Consider the following 18,622-nt stretch of genomic DNA (forward strand, 5'->3'; position numbering starts at 1 on the left):
CAAATCCCCCGAAGTTCCCTAATTTATCGTTTTCTTTCGCTGATTCAGCGTTGACGACAGAGGGTAGGTGACTCCCCCTCAGTGTCCTCAATCCTCATAATAACCTCCTCATTGGCTCTCATGGGTGGTTGTGGGCGGACCCCTTGCGTCTTATTGCTGCGTAAGCAGTCTCTTACGATTAAATCCAGTGAACGAGTGAGGTAAGCTATTGCTCTGCGATTACAGAGACCTGCTGTGCAGTCACATTCTTAACCTAATTGCCAGTCCTGGTGTTTACAATTTACGGCAATAGCTGCGAAACTCTTTTCGCAAGTCTCTAGCTTTTGGGTAATACCATACCCTCTTCAATCACAAATTTGGGCCATAACAGTCAATAAGTATGTAATTTAGCTAATTATGACCCCTGCAAACTACAGAGACCTAGAAGCTTTGGATGTTATTGTATGGGAATTGTTAATGTATATTGTTATATTTCAGTGGACCTGTGTAGTTATTATTATAGAAATATTTGCATTGCAAAAATGTTGCTGTCTATATTCATCCACAATTGTGAAATGACATCCCTCATGCTATTTTTGTGGAGTTAAAAGAGATCAGATGGAGTTGCAGTTGTTTCTTAGTTTAATACAATTCTGTTTGAAAATGACCTTTATATAATTTCACCTTGTTTATATTGGTGTGAAACGTGCTCTCTTGCTTTGGGAGAAGAAAATAAATTATGATTTTTATAACAGAGTACTAAGACCTGAGAAGGATGAAGTAAATAGGAAGTTTTCAATATTACATATTAAGGAACTGTATTTATGCAACCTGTCAACCATTTTTAAGCTTGTAAACCTCTGGAGGCTGCAGTCAGGTGGGCATATAGTTAGGATTAATATGGATAATGAATGGACACAGTTTAATTTAATGGGGATATCTCTTGGAAAATCATTAGAAGAAGATGGGAGAATGATGTTAGGATGGATTTTAGGAAATTCAAGGTGGAAGAAACTGCATTGGGATCTTGTATGATGGTGAAAATTTGTGTTTGCAGTGTTGAATTTTCAGGTACTGTTACCAGAGTGTTGGTTAATTAACTAGCTAGTTATATTAGCTTATTTGTATGCTGAGAGGACAGAAGTCGAAAAGAGATTTAGCAGCAAGGGTCATATTTATATTTGGTTGGCAAGGTACGGAATACTGATTATGTGAAATGGAACAGTAAGACATGTAGGGAAATTACTGTTGCTCTGGGGCTCAGTTCTGCATTACAGAAGACCTTCCCAAGATAAGAGCCCAAGGAAAAGGCTCGTAAGGTGAATAAGGAGAGTTGGGTGGGACATGTGGTGTACATGGGAAGAATAGAAGCACACCCAAAATTGTGGTGTGAAAACCTTAAAGTAAAGGTTGTTTGAGTCACCTGCCTATAGATGGAGGGATCTGTAATGACTGAAGTGTATTGTCTTCTGGGATGTGACACTGTGTAGTCTGGTAGAAGTTTCTCAGTATTTCAGAGTAATATATGACCTCCATCTTCAGGGTTGGAAGGTAAGCTGAACAAACAACCAGCAAGGAGCAAGCAGTAGGCAGTGCAGGATGCATGACTTGCTCTGCTTGCTCCTTCCTTGGCTTACTCTTTGACCCTGCAGAAAATATGTTCCTCTGATATGTTGATAAATTTCTACCAGATAACAGAGTGTCGCATCCAAGATGATAGTATCCTTGTTAGTTACCACTGTGAGAACCTTAAATCCAGCATCTATAGTCGTTATTGAAGAGAATTTTATTATATTCGAATGTTTAACTTATTGTCTAGGCTGGAACTGCACCTGCTGCAGTAGATGAGGAAGGAAAAGACATCAATCCTCATATTCCACAATATATATCTTCAGCTCCTTGGTACTTTGGTGCTAAAGGTCCCACCCTAAAACATCAACGACCACAACCAGAGAAAGAGAAAACATTCTCAAAACTAGACGAGTGGTACAGAAGAGGAGTAGATACAGTGAGTAACTTCATCCTGTTGGTAGCAATGATTTTGATTTATCTGTGATTAATTTTGTAGTAAGGTATTAATGCTGTTAGTCCTTATTTTTTTCCTTTTGGTTTTGGTATTTTATAAGTTGAATGTTTCTTTGTGTGTTGATCTTGGACCCTGCTATACACAAGTAGAAGTGACCCTTATTCTTAATTGCATTTTAATTAATACACAAATTCTGTTCTGGGGAGGATAGATGCACAGTTTCAAGAAATTTGTTACTAAGCAGTTTAATGGAAGAATGTTGAGCATTTTGTTTTTCCTTTTCTGTAGACCTCTGTTGCAGTAAAATATAGGAAGGGAGCTTGTGAGAACTGTGGCGCAATGACACATAAGAAGAAAGACTGCATGGAGAGACCACGGAAAGTGGGTGCTAAATATACTGGTGAGTGTTCCACACATGCAAGCATGTTTGTATCGGTGTACATGAGTGGCTAGTTTTTATTTAAAAGATAAACTTGTTATGTCACTTATTGACAAATAGATTGATCTACAGGCTGCAAAATTAGCCTGACAGTAACAAAGAATAATTCATTCAGTCGAAGAACAAGGGAATGGGGCGAGAGTGATTCATCATCATTGTCCACACTAGCTCCAGTGTCCATCCAGCCTCCTGTCCAGTTGGTGCCAGGGTTTTTTTTCTCTAGAACCAAAGTGGCCAGGTCATGCATCTGATCATGTGCCTTCATCTGGTGCTGAGGTTAAGAATGCATGGAGCTATGCCACCACTGCTCCATGTGTTTTCATGTCTGCTGCTTGGTGTACCAGAGCGTTTAAATGAATTTAAATAATGTGAGGTGACTGGACTATAAATCCACAGAATTAGGCATGCTAAGAGTCAAATGACTAGCTTCTTCAAGTTTAACCCTTCAGGAATGCAGGACATTGAATTCCTACTCACTCCTTGGGATGGAGGGTACTTAAACATTTAAAGCGGTAAATGAAACATTTCACTTAAAGTGTAATAAATTGTGAAAAACTGGAGTTTTGTTTCTCTAATCTCACACTACAATTATAAATGTATATAGAATCGGTGTATTGATGCACACTGCTTTAAAATTATTTTTTTTTTGGCACAGTAAGCCTATAAAAATTGGGAATAATAGTATCACATTACCTTAGAAATTCAGCTGGGTGGGTTAGTTGTGAAAACATTCCACACAAGAGTCCCACATCACAAGTGTCATACCAGTTCACAGTTTTTGACACACAACACGCCATTTCTGTGGTTTTGATTTCTTCACAGTTGGTGGAATCTTGCTTATAAAATTTCTTTCTCTTAGATGGAGCACTGTTTGTCTGACAATTGTCGACCCAACACTTTGTGTTCTACAGCATTAGCATATTTCACAGAGAATCACTCAGTCAACTGAATTCTGATTGACAGTTGATCTGTTCTTTTTCTTGTGTTATTCCTACATATTATCATCACATTCAGAAATTTTCTTTTTGTCCCCTATAGTTTTGCAGTCTCCCAGTGGATGTTAGTGCTTTTCTCGATTCTGTCATTTATCACAGAATCAAGAAAAGCACAAACATCCGTATTCAGTGTCTAAATTCAAATCTGATAAAACTTTGTTCTGATTCGGTTTGAAGTAAATATAATCTCCACTGGTCATGAACAACACAGCTATCCACTTCAGTTCTTGCGGCTGTCCTTGACTAACCAGACTGCATGATGCCTATTTATAGAACAAAGGGGAATTACAGTGGTATCATTCATACAGTGAACTGTTTATCATTCGCTATGTAGCAGTCATAACACACATATTAGAGTCAACATCATGTCTCAAAGTTGAAGATTCTCCACGTGTCTTCTCGTGGTTACAAATTCCAATCTAGAAGCAGCACTGGTCAGAATATGCCACAAGAGAATCGACTTTTCGTTTTATTAGCATGCGGGACAGCACACAGTATTGATGTAACATATTTAGTTCATAAGAATTCCCCAAGGCAGAGGTAGGTTTGTATGGTAACAGCGCACCAAGTGTTGAAGTAGAAAACTTTTTCAAATAATTCAAAGTTCAAAATGGGACAGTGAATATACAAAATGATAGCCTGAAATTTTCTCTTTAATTTCGTACCAAAAGAATTATTTTACATGAAAAATTACAGTTCAAAATACAAGCTGAGACTTAGTGCTGCACTACACATGCCGGGTACAGACTTCGGCGACATGTGATAGAAGCCGCTGGCGTACCATGCACAGACTACGGTGCTGAAGGGTTAATGAAATGTTCAAGTTTTATAACAAATCTAGTGATATCTGCAGAATATGAGAATGTGATCTGCATTATCATAGTAATTCATTAACTGAAACCTGAATTATGGAATCAGATCTTTCCAGCTGTATGAGATGAAAAGTAGCGATATGGACAGCCTGGTTATGCGCTATTGACATGTACTTGGTGTCATCAGTGCTCTGTCAACAAATAAAGAAGGGGCATATGCAAGGTGATGACAAGTGGGAGGAGACTACTTGAAACAAGTAATTTTCAGCTAAATTTAAAACAGGGAGAAAGAAACTGTCTGTATTGTGAACTACAACAGTAACAGGTTTGGTGTTGGCAAGTCAGCTCAGATGATCAGGCCAATCAAGAAAATTCAGATGCTCTTATGAGAGTGTACTTACTTTGAATCATATGACCATCATCCCTATCTTGTTTAGGTTTGATATTTTTAATAACCTTGTATATTCATAAATATATATATTAGTTTAGTTTTTGTATATTTTGTTTGCTGTTTTTGGTTTCTGAACTGTACTTTCTAGATGTCACTTTTGTAATTGTGTTGTTATATGTATCATATTTTAAATATGGATCTGTTATAGAATTAAAATATTATTTATAGAAATGATTGAATATCCATTCATTCATCAGTAATCTGTCAGACGAGAGGTCCACAGTCTCTTCCAAAACACTTCCTCCACTTAATGCGATCTAGAGCTTTCTCCTTCAAATGAGAATATCCTCTTCTGTCCCCAAGGTTATCCAACATCTTCTTACATCTTCTCCCTCGTCTTCTGGTCACTTCTATCCGCCCCTCTATCTTTCCTTCGGTAACTTCTTTTAGGAGGCAGTTACTGCGTAAGATATGACCAGTCCACATAATCGGTCCAACTGATCTTCTCCATCCTTCTCCAACACCACATTTTGAAGCTTTCCAGGTGTTTCTGATCTACTGCCCTAAGTGTCCAAGTTTCAGCCCCATACAAAGTCCTGCTCCAAATGTAGCATTTCACTAGTTTCTTTCTCAAATTTAAGTCCAGTTTGCTGGTAAAAAGATTCTTCTTCTTGCTAAATGCAGCTTTTGCCATGGCAATCTTAGATTTAATTTCACAAGTACACCTTCCATCATCTATTAACAAGCTACCCAAATATTTAAAACATTTCACATTCTCCAGTTGTTTTTGGTCTATCTTTATTGTGATTGGGGTTGGTTGTCTCGAAATTTTCATTACTTCGTTTTTTCCACATTCATTTCCATGTCAGAGCACCTTCCAACTTTGATTAGTCTATCAAGTGTAGCACAGTTTCTTCCTTAGCCATTAACACCAGGTCATCTGCATATTTCACAGTTTGAATAATTTGCCCTCCTAATTTGAAGTCTCCAAGCCCATCCAGAGCTTCTTTGGTAAGGCATTCGCTGTACAAGTTGAACAAAATTGGTGATAAACTGCATCCTTGTCGAACTCCTCTTCCAGTCTTCACACTTCTTGTCTCCCCTCTGTCCAGTCACATTCTAACTTTCTGATCCATGTACAGTTTACTAATCAATCTTCTTTCACGCCAGTCGATACCTGTTTCCTTTAGGATCTGCATTAATTTGGTCCAATTTACACAGTCAAATGCCTTCTTTCATGCCACTTCTCATACTATTTATACCATTTTGAACACCCCTATAATCACATCTTTATGAAGCGGTTATATTTTAGTCAGAAACATGTTTAGTAACAATCTTGAACCATTGTATGTTAATATATTACCAACATAACTATCATTTCTTTGCAGGAGCTAAAATTGCTCCAGATGAGTTTATTCAGCCTGAGTTAGCAATGGATTATGACGGGAAGCGAGACAGGTGGAGTGGCTATGACCCATCTGAACATAAAGCGATTGTTGAGGAATATCAGAAGATTGAAGAAGCAAAGCGACACCTGAGAGCAGAGAAGTTGAACTCCACTGTGGATGACAATGTTGAGGTATTGAAACTTTGTTTTTGTTGGAACATTTGAATTTCTTAGTGAACATAGTAAGAAACTTAGTCAGTGTATCTTACAGATGTAAATTATTCTTCTGTACTCCCAGCAGATAGTCTTGGAGGGCAGTTAACAGTTAAAAGGAATGTTCATTTTATATTATAATTAGATTTCACTTATGCATTCTTTACATTGTTCTTGAATATCCCCCCCCCCCATTAGAAGGTATGTATTTCATGAAAGCAAGGCACGCTACCATCTTTGAAGCAAAGATGTTTTTCAGCAGCAAAGTATAACGTTTTTCTGTCTACTGCAGACTCTATGTATATTTAGTTTGCCTTAATCACAGCAATGATGACTTTTAATTAAATTTTCTAATTAATTTTCTGGCTACATATTTTTTGTTAATTTTGGATAAAGTATCCTAAAACAGTTATTAAGAAAAGTATTTTTTAAGCATATACTGTTTACATAAGAAATTATAGTAAGAGTCAGCGTTAATAAAATATATGCCTGTTAATATCTGCTAAGTAGACGTCTCACATTCTTTTATGACTGTCAACATTATAGACACTCTGAAATATTGAATAATATAGGGTATATATTCATTACAGCCAGAGGAGGTAGACAAAGAAGATGAAGACAAATATGTGGATGAGGTGGATATGCCTGGAACTAAAGTAGACAGTAAACAGCGAATCACAGTGCGTAATCTGAGGATACGGGAAGATACAGCCAAGTATCTGCGTAATTTGGATCCAAATTCAGCTTACTATGATCCCAAGACCCGTTCCATGAGAGACAATCCACATGCTAATTCGTCACTTGGTGATCAAGAGTATGTATTTACGTTAATTACAGATTTGTTTTCATATCTCGCTCACTAAATGGTTGCTGAGCTGTATGCACCGTCTCCTTCTGGATATCTAGCACTTATTACGTCCAAGACAGGAGCGGCGCAACGTCAGGGGCTCTCATGTTATGTTCACAATGCTCCCTATGTGTAGTAGGGACTCCAAGCCACAGCAGGGAGACACTTCCAATCGACAAGACTAGTTCACCATAATAAATTAATTTAATAAGAGAAACACAATAAAACAGAATACGACAAATAGAACTTAATAGAAGGCGTGGGCCCAAAAACACACAACCTGTGACCACATCTGTCAGTTACTTTACTCTTGCCTTAACTGCGGCATCAGACTACACTTAATAGCCCACGCTCACTGCTTATTACTCTTGTTTACAATCATGCTACTTCAGCAGGCACAAAATAATGTTAACAAATATTCCTTGCCCACAGGCGATTCCTAGGAAAGAAAACACAATGACGTAACGTTAAATTAAAACCCATCACTCTGCCACACAATAACTTATAATGCAAGCAAAACCCCCGACGTGCGTTGCCAGCACAACCTCCCAGACATAATTTAGAATGCCTTCCGAAACCGAATTGGAAAAAAAAANTAAATCTCATTGGTCAGAAATAACTGCAGAAATCGCAAATTATCAGCCAGACTCCTTGCAAGTTGGTGTTTTTCAAAGAGACAGCACCCCCCCCCAAAAAAAAAATTGACGAATTGGTTGATTACTGATCTATTCAGAGTAGATTGTGAGAATGTTAGTATCTCTTGTTTCTGTTTCCTTGGAATAATGGCTTTTAGCCTACTTTCCTTATTCTGAAGAAATGAAAGGAGGCTTATGAGATCACTTTGCTCTCTCTCTCTCTGCATTCCCCTTTATTGTTGCTAGGCAACAGCTCAGTAAACATGTTCACATAGCAGTGAATACACACCCAGCAATAGAAGAACTGTTGGATGTGTTGCTTTCTTTGCATTGAATGTTGTATCAAAGGACAGTAGTGATTTAGTTCTTCCCAGAACTTCTTGTTAAATATTTGTTAATTCTTGTCAGTAAAAATGAATCACTTGTGCATTTCAGTGTTGATTATGCGGGTGAGAATTTTGTGCGATTCTCTGGAGATACCCAGAAGCACTCTGTGGCACAGCTGTTTGCATGGGAAGCATATGAGAAGGGAGTTGATGTGCATCTGTTAGCAGAGCCCACAAAGCTGGAGATGCTTCAAAAGGAATATGAAAAGAAGAAGGAACAGTTCAAGAGTCAAGTGCAGGAGAGCATCCTTCAGCGCTATGGAGGGGATGAGCATCTCCATGCTCCTCCCAAGCCTCTGTTGCTCGCACAGACAGAGAACTATGTGGAGTACTCTCGCTATGGCAAGGTTATCAAGGTGAGGGTGGAACTCATCACCACGGTTGTGACAGAAGTGCCATGTAGATATTGTGTTAACCGACGTTTCGGAGGAACATATCGCCTGCATCTTCAGGGTAGAAGAAAAGAGAAGAAAATCTACAAGTACCTGCTCATGCTGGTTCCTCACTCACGGATTTTCCTATTTTTTCTTCTACCTTGAAGAGTGAGGTGATACGTTCCTCCAAAACATCAGTTAACACAATATCTACACAGCGCAACATCCCAGAAGACTGCTTTCTTCCTGCGACGTGTTATGTATTTTTCTTGAGGCAATCAGGATCTCTTTCCCACTGTGGTTTATATTCAAGCTTCTTTGGTATTCTGTTTGTCTTTACTGTGTGTGCTGCATAACCATACCATCTCTTTGGTCCATACACTTCTGAAGTGCAGATATATTATACTGCAGGCAGTTCTGTGATAGCCTTTAATTTTCTTTACATGTATATCTGGAACATTTAATTTTCCCTGATTTGTGTGTTTTGTTGTTGATCTTCTAATACCCAGCCTCCAGTATTTCAGTATCTAATAGAGTTCTTACCGTATTACTGTATCTATGGAAAATACAGATTGATAAGTGTTATAAATTCTATTTATGGAAACAAAAAGTTTATTCTTTCTGTACATTGATCAGAAAGAATGTCTGTTCAGGGTGCATTGATGGTTGTCAATAGACAAGAAATCAGTGCTCAGTACCATATGCAGCACTGCGTTGATTTGTGGCTGTTTGCCATCAGGTCATATAGATGATTTGAAAAGTTCTTATCAGTGTTCACAGAGCTGTCCAACAGATGTCATTTAGAGGTATTCAGAACCTTTAGAAATCTTAGCAATTTTGTAGAGATAAAACATATATTGACTAGGAGTGCTGTAGGTCTTAGTAAATTGTTAATTCATGATTGCATTGATTCTGACCTGATGTGATGTGTGCATAGGGCCAAGAAAAACAAATAATCCGGTCCAAATACGAAGAGGATGTGTACCTCAATAACCACAGCTCTGTGTGGGGTTCGTACTGGCACAATGGACATTGGGGATATAAGTGTTGTCACTCCTTTATGAAGGTAGGTGTCCATGTTAGGGTGTAATATATATTACAAGCTCTTAAGTAATATGAATGATAAAATATTGTTTTGGATTGTGTGTACAGAACTCTTACTGTGTGGGTGAAGCAGGGAAAACTGCGTCATCAGTTCATGATGATGGATCACATGCTGGGACATCCAGTGAAGCTTCTGGTAATCATGGAAAGGAATCCAGCATTTCTTCGGAGAGTTCAGCTTCCTCATCTGAGGTAAGTGGTCATGGCTCATTGATGTTATTGAAGAGCACTTGCCAGATTGATATTCAGAATCACATGTGAAAATGCAGCTTGTGTTGTTGTCAGTTGTGCAAAGGTCAGATAGTTGTTGTTTCTTATTCCTGAATAAATGCCATCACCATTTCCTAATAATTCTTCCTGCCATTCAGAAGTATACGGTTTGGGCTACTGACAGTATTGTGAACCATAAGACATAAAGTAAAACACAAATTCTTTCATTGATCAGTTTCTTCATTTTGGAAAAATGGCATCTTATGAAACTCATTTATTTAAATTTGATTTGTTTCATTCTGGTCCATCACACTAACAATCACAAATATAAATCACTCCGTCCAATGTGACCTGTAAGTTTATTACTACATGAAAACAGCTAGTGAAAACAGCACAGCAGCCACGAGCAAACCCTGGAAGATATAAAGAACCTCCACATCAAGATAGCCAGGTGGCACAATATCTGCCCCATACAAGAGGGACGATGGGAGGACAAACACGAGCCTGCATGGTTTATGAATTTTAATTATTGACAATGCAAAAAAAAAAANGTACTTTACGTCTAAACAACTTATGTGAAGGTGGTTTCCTATTTGTAGTGATGTTTGCCCTCTGAAGATGGTCCGCAGAGACCGAAACATGTAAGGGTGTTAAGTTTTTCATATAGTAATAAACTTACAGGTCACATTGGACGGAGTCATTTATATTTGTCTCGTTTATTTATTTATGGAGTAGACTTGCTGTTTTATCAGATTTGAGGTTCTCACAGTAATGTTGATTGTGAAGAGTACTCTTTTATGGGATATCATACTGGATAGTTTGGTGTAAGTTTGCTGATATTCATCCAAAACACTACCAGACTACACAGCATAATATCCCAGAAGATAGCACTCTTCACACAGAGACGATGTAGTAGGTGACTCTTATTATAGGGTTAAAATGAATGGAAATTTTGGTGTTTCTATAACAGATTCTTCTCTTACAATAATATGATAAATAGTAGGCACATGCAAGAACAACTTTTTCAATTCAAGGCAAAAATTTTGAAAAAATTTTGAGAAACAAAACAAGCTAGAATTTTCTGTAAGTATAAAGGTAAAGAGCTCTCCCTATAACAGGCTGTGAACGCCCATAGGTTGTGAGACATCAAGGCTCACACATTTTCTCTAGACATTCGGCTCACAAATGGCGAGACAGTTGTCAGGCTTATGTGCTGGCCATCTTTTACCTACCAGGAAGGTTCCTCGTACTCACTCCTGCTAGAGGCTGAGTCGACCCCAGGGCCACAGTGTGGATAGAAGGATTAGGTACCTTGAAAATAACCCACCTCATTGGAACTCGAACCCATGACCTTTTTGGCTTCTAGCATAGTGCTTCAACCAGCTATGCTGCCATGTGCCCCTAGAACTTCTGTACTAGATCAAATGTTTCATTTTGCTCACAGTGCATAACAAGCCTCAGTTTCACAATATACTTAAGCGTTCTGCTCGTCTCTTTTCATATCAGCTCCTTAAGTGAACAATTTTGAAATTATTGCATTTAAAAAAACGAATTCTGGGGATATGCCCTTTTTTCACCATTGGCAGAAGGGGGAGGGAGAGAGAGATGCTTTGTTGACAGGATGATTCATATTAATGTTGTCAACCATTATGATACAGACAGAGCCGGTTTGCATGCTTCCATGCAAGCAAAAGCAATTATCTGAAAATTCTAAGTGTTGTGAGAATGTAAAATCAAATTTCAAGTAGAGTTTGAGATTTTTTCTTGAGACATGCACATGCCTAATATAATTTTATTGTTTTGATTTGTAGGATGACTCAGAATATGAGAGACAAAGAGCATCTGCATCTGAGAGCAGCAAGAAACAGAAGAAAAAGAGGAGGAAAGAAAAGAAAAAGAAACAAAAAAGAAAGAAGAAATGTCAGCCTAAGGAAGAAAGTTCAGAGGATAAACTGAAAGCTGTAAGTATTGTTATTACACAAGACTGTACATCTGTGATGTTAATAAGAAATCTGTCATCTTCATATCTTGTCATCTCATATCTGCAGGCATTGGAGAAAGAGGAACTCCAGCAGAAAGAGGCTAAATGTATCCTTGCTATGGATGAGAGGAAACGGCCTTACAACAGCATGTTTGAAGTTAAGAAACCGACGGATGAAGAGATGGAAGCATATTACATGAAGAAGAGACGAGAAGAGGATCCTATGGCTCAGTTCATGGGCTAAGCAGATCGTTGTGTGAATAGCCCAGTTACAAAGGAAAATATTTTGAAACAGTGATAGAAAAAGAAATTGCTTTTAATTTGCAGAATAGACAAATTCATGTTTTACCTACACAATCTGATTTAGCTCAGTCAGTATAGTGACTAGGCTATTGGTTCAGTTCTCTGTGGGTTTAGAAAGTTTTTCTTTCTCTCTTTCCCTGTGAGTAAAGGAGCCAGGACATGGAGCGCAGTACCGACCTGCATCTAGTGCCAAGGGTAAGGATGTGGAGCTGTGTGGAGGGCAATTAATTAAGCACAGGGACAGCTATCTTTGCCCTCATTCAACCTAATTGGCACAGTACGTTAAATTACTGATTATCTGGACTATCTGTTATATAATGTAAACAACTGAAGGCGATGTTTTGGAATGCTAGATGCCATCTTTAGAATTGACATGTGAAATATGTATGGACATAATGAGTGTCCCAGTAGTTCTGCAGACCTAACAAGTTTTGCTACTGGAAAATGATATCTGGTTTGCCCATCGTAAGAGGCAGAATAATGCATTGGTTAAATAAAGTTATTATTTAAATAAATAAATAATAATAAACATGCAATACATTATGATGTAAAATGCAGAAGAAACTTTTTGCTGTTTCACATTGTTGATAGAGGTAACTTAGGTGAACTCATCTTTGAAATATCATCCAAACCTGAAAAATGGTCATCAGGTTCATGCTCTTGTTGGTTCTCAGAAGTCACAGATTCCCATTCTTTGCCAGAGAGTTTGTTTAGGAAGTATTTTAAATCTTTTGAGTTCTGTTTTAAATGTTTTATTTTGTTCAGTTTGAAGGTACCCATCTTGGCATACCAGAATAATCTGTACAAATTGCTTTGGCCAAACTTGCAGTGAATTTCATGAGTGACAAGAGGAAGACCTGATGGTTAAGATATTGGGTGCATGATCCTCTTGGTAGCTGCAAGTTTGTAGTGCCAGTTACCCAGATTATTTTAAAGGCTTTTTTGCACGTCTGAGTTAACATTAATTGAGTTACTTCATGTGCACATTACAGAATGTTTTGTTGTTAACTGCTTTTTGTTACCTGGAGATCTGTGATGTGCCAGGGTTTCAGCAGTACATGTTTTAACTTCTTACAAGGTATGTACATAGCTTCCATGATTCTTTTGTGTGTAAAAGTTACTTTTTCTCATAGATATATGTATTTTTATCGAAGGATGGCTAATGTGATTGTAATTATGATAGGAAAGAGCTTCTTGATTGTAGCATCACAGCAATTTCAGCCAAGGGCAAGAAAATCTTTAACCACTATATGTGGTTACATATATGAACTTTTTTTTGGTAAAACTTACACAGTTTGATATTACAACATTTCAAAAAATATGTTATGTTTCTCATTTACAGCTAATGAAGTTTTATTTTTTCCACGTATCGGGCATAAATGCGCAGAATGCAGTAATAATTAATTGTGAATTACACTGATGTGTTTTCAGTTTGAGAAATGATAAATCATTGATTTTCATGAAGTGGACAAAGTATTCTAAGCATAAGGACACTTGGCATGACCTACAGTCACTGCTGATCACTTTGAATGTTTTTGTGGGGCTGCAGTAAGCATATCTTCTACCAGTTTTTTTTTGTTTAGAACTTGATGTAAATTATAGCGTATCTAATTTATGTCCTTTTATTGATCACATTTTATTAAAACCCTGACATTTTCAGTCATAGAAGACCACCTTCATGGGGTGTACCATGTTAAAGGGAAACTTTTGCAATTTATATACTCATATTTTTTCAGTTGACCTAATCCTTGCAGCTGCATTATGGCCCTGGGGTTAACTCAACTTCTAACAGAAATGAGTACCAGGAATATTCTTGGAATGTTCATTGGGGAAAGGGGGGGCCAGCACATAGGGCTGACATCCTTGCTGCCATCTATCAGCCAATTGTCTAGAAAATGTGGCAACCTCATCTCACAACCCTATGGGCCTCCATGGTCTGTTACAGGGATACCTTTACTTACTTTTATATAAAAAATAAAATTAACTGAGTTACAAGTATGGCATATATATATATATTAGTTTGAATAGTATTTCTATTTTTTGTTGGAAATTTAAGACACTGTTTTAAATTTTTTATGTCTATGTTTGTGAAATATAAAGTTTGCCTTAATTTGGAAAACCTCTTGAAGATGGTCTTTGTGACTGAAACATGTTAGGGTTTTGACATGTAATTAGTATACAGAAATAAACAAGATATACTTAAATGGTAATTTGTGTCATTGTATAAAATAGCCAGTTACCTTTTGTGATTAAGTGATCATTGATGTATCATATTTTTTTGACAGCTGTCCCTTTTTTTTTTTTTTTTTTTTTTTTTTTTTGTTTTTTTTATTTTGGNCCTTGCCCTAAGATATACTAAAGAATCTTGTGGTATGATTAGCAAGCACATGCGTTTCTTTGTGGTTGGAAAGCTGTAATTTTTTGTTTTGTGCAATAAGAATTAATTCATAATAGCAGCATCAACCAGGAAATACTTATCCATCATTTCCATGGCTTCCAAGAAATGGAGTATTATGCAAGTAGGTTATGAAAGTGATCAGTCTCTGTCATTTGCTTATCATACTCAGGGACACTTTTTGTACATAGTACAGTTCCTTGTCTCCTGTTCTAGGTAGTGATATTTTTCTTTTATTCCCGTTGTCCATGTAAAAAACTGCAACTGGATTTTTTTGCCATGCATTTCTGCTTGCTGATACTTCACATGCTACTGAATAGACCATTTTACTAATTTAAGTTTCCTGTCTCACATGATATTTCCTTAAAGGATAATTTTCTCCTTTAAGGAAATATCATGTGATATGTGCAAATAGGCCTTTAGACAGAAATTCCTTTTTAGAGGTCCATGAAGTCCCAGTCTACTTTTCTAGAAGAATATAGATGAATCGTCAGATTGTTCCTTCAATGGTGAGCAAGATGATATACAAGTAAGTGCCTGAGACAGGTTCATTAATATTTTTACTCTCAAATCCAAGGTATGTTAAAAATAGCCACTAAAGATAAAGCCATCCCTGTAACAGGCCGTGGAGGCCCATAATGCTGAGAGACTTCAAGATTCCTACATGTTCTGGACACTTGGCTCACAGATGGCAGTGAGGTCAGGATTATGCACTGGCCACCCTTTGCCCCCAGGAAGATTCCTGGTACTCATTTCTGTTAGAGGCTGAGTTGACCCCTGCACTGTAGTGCAGCTGGAAGGATTAGGTCAATTGAAAAATCCAATGACCTCATCAGGAATCAAACCTGTGACCTTCCAGCTTGTAACATAGTAAAAAATAGCAAGTAAAGAGTTGAAAGGAAGGTAAAATTGCAGCAGAACATTTCTTCATCTAATGTAGTTATATATTTACTCATCATCTTTTATATTTCAAATTCTAGTTATATGATTTAGTGTTAATATAGATTGTATATTGTGAGAACGGTTTTGTCAATTAGACTCTTGTGGGATGTGACACCTTGTAGTCTCAGAAGTTTACCACTGTTTCAGGAGATGTTGGTGATGTAATGCCATGTAGTCTGAAATGCTCGTACCATTTACCAGACATTGTGGCAACATATCCCATAAGATATTTATATTTCAGATTCTGATTATTTTAATTGGCTGTTAGTGTAGACTGCATATTGCTAGAAAAGTTTTGTCAACGAAGAATACTGTTTTGTGGTACGTGATGTCTGGTAGAAGTTCACCTATGTTCCTTAGATAATGTCAGTAAAAGTTTGTCTTCTTCTGAAATGCTAACAAATTTCTGCCAGACTACTGGGCCTGACATGCAAGAAGATAGTATTGTCATGGTCATTACTGTGAGAATATCAGATCTGAAATTATTGTCTCTATTTGTGTGATGTGGGAGAGACTAACATTTTTTAGAATCTTGATTATCTGTCTCTATCACCATTTTGAGTTGTGAATTCCCAGCAGCAGTATGAGTAGCTGTGACATTGTTTTGTTCAGCTGTAGGACTATGAAGGATTTAATGTAAAAAGTGTCTGGGATAATAAAAATACTTAAAGCATAGGTGAATAAAGACTGTCTTTGATTTATTGGCTAATTTTAATTTGTTCTGATCGATGTCTGTGCCTTCTGTTTAAACTGTCCCATTACATAGTTACAAACAGGGCCCCTGCATGGGGTGTACAGGTGTGTACATGTGGAGGAAGTGTCAGCACTTGCAATAATACCAAACAGTAGACCTGTACCTACAGTATGGGTGCAGGAAGATGAACTGACATTTCCATTATGACAAATTCAGCTTCATCATGGCCTTCAGCAACAGGTGGAAGATGATCTTATGTTGGATAGGATAATAATCTGTTAAAAGGATGTGACACCACCACAGACCTTAAAGCAAATGGAAGAATCTCATTCAAAATATTACCTGCTTTCATATCCTAAACACACATTACTTACTTCACGTCTTAAATACATAAGTGTCTTCACTTTGAAATATCGATTATTGAGACAAGAGAATGCAGAATGTACCATCAGATTCTTAATTACTTTAAGAAAAAGTATGGTAAAGTGACAATTAATTTAATAATCTGCTGGAGATGGTAATCAGGACATAAATATAACATTGGCTTGTGTATCTCAGAATTAGGCAGCTCATCAGCAATATGAAAGGATAACTAATGTCTGAATAACTTTTAAGGTTAAGTTCCCTAAACGCCAACTTATATAGTGAGTAGTAGTAACCAATGTTAGAAGCGTGTAAAGGTTTGCCGATAAAGCAGGCCGCGTCTGACTGGTGGTCATTGGGGTCATGATCGTCATCGTCGTCATGGTTACGTTGAGGCGGTTGTGGCGAAAATGGCGATTTTGTATCCGGGTATTAGGATACCGAAGGAGGTATAAGCAATAGTCTACGGTAGGAGGTCGATAACCAGAATGTAATGAACACATGAGTGCTGTACTCTGGCGGCGTTCATCACTAACTCCAGAATGTGTTTCAATTGTTATAGTCTAGTGCAGCACTCTGATGGTCCTCTTGTCAACTACATGTACAAATTTTCTTCTTTCTTCTTCTTGTAAATTGCTCATGCCAGTTTCGACTAAATGCACCCTAAGCTGTGTTCGTGTGTTTTAATTTCGTTGGGTGGGCTGCGATAGAGTCCACTTGGTACGTCGACCACTAATTGGCGTATTGTGCCAACCCCAGATGATAGATGAGTATTTGGTGATATGAGAATGGGTAGGGAAAACCGAAGTGCTCGGAGAAAGCCTGCCTCAGTGCCACTTTGGCCATCACAAATCTGACATGACTTGACCTGGGATTGAACTCGGGAAGCCGGCGGCTAACAACTCTCAGCTACTTAATTAATTACCTTTCTTGCTCTGTACTATATCTGTATAATCTGACGATAAAGTTAATATTAATATAAATATCGTAGTTGCCTGTTTCCATGCATTTCTCTAGGCACACTGAGTATGAATTCGGTGTTACGTGTTGTCAGCAGTCTCAGCAGGAATGCAATATCTGTTTCTCTATTATGAATAATGAGTCTGCATTTCCCGAGTCAATCTCGGTAAAGGTTCGGCCACACAGAGCGCTACGTACGCTATGTTCGCTATACGAACAGAAAAATATCTCCCTTTATTGCCAATGTGACTGGCCACACAGACTTCCGCACGCTACGTACGCTATGTTCCCTGTGTTAGCTGCGTCGCAGAGTGTACACAGCGTACGAAGCGAACATAGCGTAGCGCTCTGTGTGGCCGAACCTTAAGACTACGATGTCTGTTTCTAGCAGGCACTCTTACTAGAAATTCAGTATCTTTGCGTTGATTGCAACATTCTCCATAAAAGGTAGTGTCTATAAAATTACGCTATGTGCTCGTACCTCACCATGATTTTCACGTAATTTCGTGTTATGCATTGCTCAAGAATGCGTTGTCTGCAAGTTTCGTTGTGGCTTTCTGGCAGTAATCCATATATAAGTGATCGATAACATTATATTGGCTTTTTAGATTTAGGTTGAGGTTATGAGTTGGAGGGAATGGCAGTAATTGTAAATTTCGTGTTTATGTGAAAGTTATGGACCGTCAGATTCTTTAAAGCAAGTTCTTGGTTGTGTGAAAGGTTACCATTGCACAATGGAGTCCCACAGACAACATCTTGCAAATCCGTCACACTGTTTAGTAATCAAAATGCAAAATTGTCATTGCGCTATAATTTTTGACCCCATGACAGAAGCTGTCGAAGTTGGTTTCTGTCAAGTTTGATAATATTTGTTTTCTGTTTATGTTTTTGTCGTTACAAAGTTCATGTTAGGACTTGATCTGCAAGGATGTTGGAACAAAATAACGTTCATTTTTGTCACAGCATCGGAATTCACGACATTTATGATTAAAATAAATAAATAAAAATAGGATGAAACGACGAGGTATGTAGTATTCTGGAGGTAGAATCCGACATTTGAAACGTTTTAGAGGAAAAATACCTCATTTTCTCCGCAGTTTCCACGATAGTTTATAAATTAAATCCGTTGAAATTTAAGAGTCGCCAGACTTAAGTACGAAGAGTGGTCCACAGTTAATGAGACATA

General features: G+C 37.7%; 1 protein-coding gene across 12 annotated transcripts in view; it reads left to right on the forward strand.

Moving 5' to 3' along the window:
• The window catches only part of LOC111872876 (pre-mRNA-splicing factor Slu7), a 19,793-nt gene extending 5,911 nt beyond the window's left edge, over nt 1-13,882 (forward strand). For all 12 annotated transcript variants that reach the window (XM_023867119.2, XM_023867118.2, XM_023867127.2 and 9 more), the window contains 9 exons: nt 1,799-1,987; nt 2,294-2,405; nt 6,031-6,221; nt 6,833-7,056; nt 8,160-8,466; nt 9,422-9,550; nt 9,637-9,780; nt 11,610-11,759; nt 11,847-13,882. In XM_023867119.2, coding sequence (XP_023722887.1) covers nt 1,799-1,987; nt 2,294-2,405; nt 6,031-6,221; nt 6,833-7,056; nt 8,160-8,466; nt 9,422-9,550; nt 9,637-9,780; nt 11,610-11,759; nt 11,847-12,023 — 1,623 coding nt within the window. In that variant the 3' untranslated portion in view covers nt 12,024-13,882. The remainder of the gene's footprint in view (nt 1-1,798; nt 1,988-2,293; nt 2,406-6,030; nt 6,222-6,832; nt 7,057-8,159; nt 8,467-9,421; nt 9,551-9,636; nt 9,781-11,609; nt 11,760-11,846) is intronic.
• The last annotated feature ends 4,740 nt before the right edge of the window (nt 13,883-18,622 follow it).

This window comes from Cryptotermes secundus, unplaced genomic scaffold, assembly GCF_002891405.2.
Source record: "Cryptotermes secundus unplaced genomic scaffold, Csec_1.0 scaffold371, whole genome shotgun sequence".
Lineage (NCBI taxonomy): Eukaryota > Metazoa > Arthropoda > Insecta > Blattodea > Kalotermitidae > Cryptotermes > Cryptotermes secundus.